This window comes from Ziziphus jujuba, chromosome 4, assembly GCF_031755915.1.
Source record: "Ziziphus jujuba cultivar Dongzao chromosome 4, ASM3175591v1".
In the NCBI taxonomy this organism is placed as follows: Eukaryota; Viridiplantae; Streptophyta; class Magnoliopsida; order Rosales; family Rhamnaceae; genus Ziziphus; species Ziziphus jujuba.
In genome coordinates, this window is record NC_083382.1 from 18554864 (window position 1) to 18560476 (window position 5613).

General features: G+C 30.8%; 1 protein-coding gene across 2 annotated transcripts; it reads right to left on the reverse strand.

Moving 5' to 3' along the window:
* Positions 1–2980: 2980 nt before the first annotated feature.
* LOC107417166 (heavy metal-associated isoprenylated plant protein 28) lies at positions 2981–4502 on the reverse strand. Of its 2 annotated transcripts, none has more exons than XM_016025751.4 (3): positions 4392–4502; positions 4067–4142; positions 2981–3427 (listed from the first exon to the last, which is right to left on the reverse strand). In XM_016025751.4, exons 1-3 carry the CDS (start codon positions 4398–4400, stop codon positions 3075–3077), a joined length of 438 nt encoding a protein of 145 aa, XP_015881237.1. In that variant the 5' UTR covers positions 4401–4502; the 3' UTR covers positions 2981–3074. The 2 variants fall into 2 exon arrangements, with proteins under 2 accessions (XP_015881237.1, XP_048328739.1); XM_048472782.2 differs by lacking the exon at positions 4392–4502 and adding an exon at positions 4293–4390.
* Between the last annotated feature and the right edge of the window lie 1111 nt (positions 4503–5613).

Here is a 5613-nt window from a genome sequence, read left to right on the forward strand (position 1 = left end):
AAAATACCTACGCACCCTTGTTCATTACAGTGCATAAAAGATGATTACATATAACCTGTTCACTGAAATTGATCACGTGTATATCAAGAATACCGATATTATATGGTGCATCTATAGACCAACTACAGATACGAAAGCATCGACTTTTTGTAATTACTTTTTAAAATCGTAAATAAATGTTTCAAATAAATAAATACTAAATAGATAAATAAGTAAATAAATAAAGAAATAATAAACAATTAAAAGTAATAATAATAATAACGATTTAAGCATAACGAATAATCTTATATATTTCATAAAATAAAAAAGTATACTATGTTGAAAATCAACATATTATCAAATATTTTTATAACTCTCAATTCTTTCAAATCAACATAAATAAATAAATGAGTATATCTAAATTAATTAATTAATTAATTAATTATAACTGAATAAATAAATACTTAATTAAATATCATATAATAAAATAAAATTTAAGATAAATACAATTAAACACAAATGAATAATCTTCCAGAATCATAATTATATATATACACATATGTATGCAAATATTTGTACATAATCTAACCATATATACGCTCCGTGTTAAATTTGAATAAAATCGATTTTTACAATAAACAAATATAGATAAGCACTTAATTAAAACTATGTACATACAATACATTTATATATATATATATATATATATATATTCTAACAATGTAAATAGCCTATTAAATCCAAAATTGATAATAATAAGTATTTTACAACAATCAAGCATAATTTGGGATTGTTATACCATTTACTAAACCAATTTCTATATATGGATCTTAACTTATAAAACATTCCAATTTGACCTTGGGTAAAAATCTTTATACACTTACAACTTTTTGATACTTATATATATATACCCTAAGTCCTTTAACAAATATACACACAATATATTATATATATGTGTGTGTGCATATAAACATTCACATATATAGGCATAACCTTTTTCTTTGCAGCATGGAGGTCATAAATTCAATAAAATAAATGATAAATATCTAAAAGAGCCCTAAAAATATTTTATGAGAGTAAACTACTTACAATAATGATGATATGCACCTTTGCCATACTACAATGTTGGTTTCAGGTTTATCTGGGTACCTAAACAAATTTCACAGTAATGTCTAAATTTAGCTAAAAAATTATAGATTTTTTAAATACTCACACACAATTGGTAAACAATATATATGAAAGATTATGAGACAAAGATTGAGAATAATTAGCTCAAATGAACCAAACTCACCATCGATGACTGAGATCTCATGGAAGGCTTGATCAACTTCATGTCTTTGGATATCACAATCTAGCTCAAATTGAGCTAAACGAACCTTGGATTTGGGTTTGGAAAGGTTAAAATTGGTGGAAAAAGGATGGTGGGTTAGATAGGAACTTGCCAAAGTTGAGAAAACAGGCGTGCCATCCCCGTCGCCAGAGAAAAGTCCCCGGTGCAAGCGTGTCAGCTATCCACTGGTTATTTAGGGGAGGGTAGATTTGCGAGTGGGAAACATGATGTTGGCAGTGATGTAGTAAAACAGTGGCCAAAGAGGGAGAAATTGCTCGGTAAAACTAGTGGCCACCACTGCCAATAATTGCTTCAATCTCGGCATGTCACTAGATGACTTGTTGAGAAATTTGGGTGGCTAGTGTAATGCCAAATGGGCAGTTTGGTGGGGTGGCACATGCGGCAACTGCTAGTTGGCGTTAAGAGATATGGCTAGAGAAAGAGGGCTGGTCCTTGTAACAGGTTCAAGTGGACCAATAAAAGCATGCCACTACGTCATCGTTCACCACGTGGATCACCTAGGTACTGACATGTGTCACGTGTCTGCTGGTATTTTTAGATCTCCATTTTGCACGTCTTCAAAAATAACTAGTAAAGTCAGTCGTAGAAAAATAATTATAACTTTACAAATTCATAATTTTGCAACCGTTGATCCAAATTAAACGTATTGCTAATCCATGGACTCGTATCAAAAATTACTATACAATGGATACATAAGTCAAACCTAAAATATGTACAAATAAAAAGTCAACTTCGAGCACAATCAATCAATTTGGGTCATACCCTTTTATGGTCATTACTTTATAATTTCAGCTTTGATTTTGGCATGGTTCTAATCTATGAACTATGGTCGATACGTACTTTACCATAGTGCCTTGGTCAAAGAAAAAATTATCTCATAGCAAAAAGTCAACTATGTGATCCACTTCGTCAACCTTAGTCAAAAAATTCAAATTCAGAGCATTTTTTCGAGTTGGAATATTATACTAAATCATAAAACTATACAAATCAAGGATATTAAAGTACAATTAGCCTTTTTCGCTTTCACATCTCACAAATGCAATGCCTAGAATGTTAAGGCATATTTTGAGTGTGGCTATAGGAAAAGAATTAAGGGAGCCCCCAAATTAATTAAATTTAATAATCGTAACAATAGGGTATAATGTGTGTGTATATATATTTATGCAGTTTTAATATAGTGGTGAACTTATGGAGATGGATTATGTGAGACAGCATTGAACTTATGGAGATGGATTGTGTGAGACAACATTCATAGCTATCAAATATGCATTATTTGTATGATCTGGGGGCCATGGTCAGCTGCTTCTCACAGTTCCTCTCCATAAGTCACTCACTATATCAAATCTATATATTTATGCACACACACACACATATATATATATATATTCTTAATGTCTATATTAAAATAAAATATAGTCTAAAAGAAAATTTTATGTTGCTTCACTTAACAGTTACTAGCTAGTCCCAAAATCATATACATATATATATATATATATATAAATATCAATTAACACTTCTTGGTGAAGCCATAGAAGCCTTTTGAATCATTAAGATTCTTTTTTTTTTTTTTTTTCAATTTCTATTTTTTAATTAAGACAAAACTGATTCAAGTAGGATACGAACAACAATGAGAAAAGAAAAACAAGCAAATTACAATTATCAAATTGAGAACCTTATGTTATAAGAGCTATATATATGATATATATGTATATATATATATATATATATATAGATATATTTAGCATCACATTACAGAACAAGCATTAGGGTTTTCATCACTAAATGCTGCACCCGTTTGATACCCAAAGATGTTGGAATTTCCAGCTGGATTATGATAATAAGAACGATCAAGGATATCATAACCATGTTTATAATAGTTGTAAGATGAAGAAGGTTGGGGTGCGTGCTGGTTCATGATCGGACCATTACAATGGTGTTGTTGATAGTAGTTCTCGAACTCAGCAGGATTATGTGGTAATTGCCAGAGTTCGGCCCTCCGTCCAGTTTTTCGTACCGTCTTCAGAACCTTCTTTTGTTCGGCCCACCCAGTGACGATCACCTTTTGCAAGTTCATGTCTATGTCAATGCCATCCACACCTGCGAATTGCAGACCCTAAAGTATTTAAATCATTGCCTCACAAGTGACAAGCATACATAATGTAAAACATGCTATTCCAATTGTAAGATTTATGATTAAGTTGAACAATTTCAAAAAGAGATCTTCCGTCTCCCAGTTTCTTGTCTTTATTCCAATTTGGATAATGATAGAGTCTCAGTTTTTCATAGAAAGAAAAAAAAACCATCTTTTTTTTTTTTTTTTTTTTTTTCCCTTTCTTCACTTAGTTCAGTTTATTTATTTATTTGTTATAATGCATGTTTTTGAACGAAGCAGTATTATATTAATGGTGCACACAACAATGAAAGAATCCCCACCAATTAGTTTCTATTAACACAATCTCTCTCTCTCTCTCTCTCTCTATGTAAGAGGTGTGTTCAATTTAATTACAGCAAATTTTTACAATTTTAGGTGGACGACATTTTCATTGTAATATATATACATATACCTATAATATTGTTAAGATGTAGATATCCGCAAGTTTTAATTTATAGAGGTATCTATTAAGATTACTTTTCTAAAGACCGTTGTCGTTTTAAAGTGCATTTGCAAGTTAAAAATGTGTAAATATCTATAATATAGAGAAATCTATATGTACATATCTATATATTTTCTCATACCTTTCAGTTTTTGAAGTGCATTTTTTACTTTTTCTTGACATCCATTGCAGTCCATGTGTACTCGCATCTCTACAATCTGAAAATTGACATGCACAATGTTAATTCATCAAATAAATTAATCAATTTAGACAAAATGGATTTGCTATACTTTTACTTGCAAAATCGAACAAAGAACAAATTATAAAACAATTGCGAATTTCAGCCAAAGAAAAAGTAAATTAAATACCAAATTTCTTGATGATGATCTCCTTTTCATTGCCGAGATGTCATATATTGTAGAGAGGAAAGCGTAAAACAGAAATACAAAGAGAAAGGAGAGGCTTACCGTCGACATAATGTGCTTGCTAAAAAAGAAAGTTGGAAGAATGGATATGAATTTTCCACCGTTTTTTGAAGTTTGCAGTAGAAATCGTTTTGATTATGGATATCTACAATCTCTTTCTCTCTCTATATATACACCATGAGTTCCCCTTATCTCTCCTCTCTCATTATCATTTCTATTTTTTTATATTAATTTTATAACTTATTTATTGCTTTGTCTAACATTTATATATACAGTTCATGAATTTTATGCACCGACTTTGCTTCAAACGGTCTTCTAGCAGGTGACATAAAGGGATCCAAGAAGTGAACTTATTAAACTTTGGGTGCTTCCATGTTATTCAGCGAAGCCAATAGAAACTAGCCAAGTGTTATGTGGAAGTAAAGAAATTAATACTACATTGCTTGCATGTGCATGGGCATCCATACCCAGCTATAAAGAGTTTTGGATATATTATTATATAAATTAACATTGACTTTATGCATTATTACCTTAATTCACAATTTCACATTAATTAAAGTATAGAACACCATTAATTATAAGCAACATTGGATTATAATATGGTCGATTGCAGAAGACGCGCTATACAAATTAATATTGACGAAACCTTTTTTTTTTTTTTTTTTTTTTGGGTTGGTTAATCGAAGCTGTAGGTTGACGATGTATGAGTTGGCCATAAATAATTGAAAACTGTATGATAGACAAATAGAGTTGAGTTGACCTGCAGAACCGGAGGGATGGGAACGAAATAATGATGAAAATTGCACATGATTGTTACCATACCCAACGGATCATGTTTAATGCACGTCTACTCAAAGCGTCCTTTTCGTTCATTATATACAAAGATAGTTAATATAAGATATATGCATATATACATACATACATTTAAACTCTTATCCGGGATTTTACGAAAAAAAATATATATATATATATAAATATATAAATTCTTATCCAGCACCACCAAAGAATACATCCTTGTACGATGAGCCTTTTGCTTTGTATACGACCCTTAATATGACCGAGCAAATCCGGTTAAAAATTTTATGTTGTAAATAAAAATAATGCCCATCGTATGAGATGATCAAATATGATGGACACAAGTTAGAACAATTGTATTTTCAGCAAAAAACCAAGTTAGAACAATTGTATATAAACCAGGAATGACAAGGATAGTACACGCGGCCCCATCGTATTGGCTTGTTCTGAACAGTCATATCTGATGTCC

Coding starts and splice junctions, on each gene's coding strand:
- LOC107417166 (XM_048472782.2), bottom strand. CDS start 4,322: ATGAAAAGGAGATCATCATCAAGAAATTTG. Junction 4,143..4,292: donor GATCATCATCAAGAAATTTG/GTATTTAATTTA, acceptor GTCAATTTTCAG/ATTGTAGAGATGCGAGTACA. Junction 3,428..4,066: donor TGCACTTCAAAAACTGAAAG/GTATGAGAAAAT, acceptor TGCAATTCGCAG/GTGTGGATGGCATTGACATA.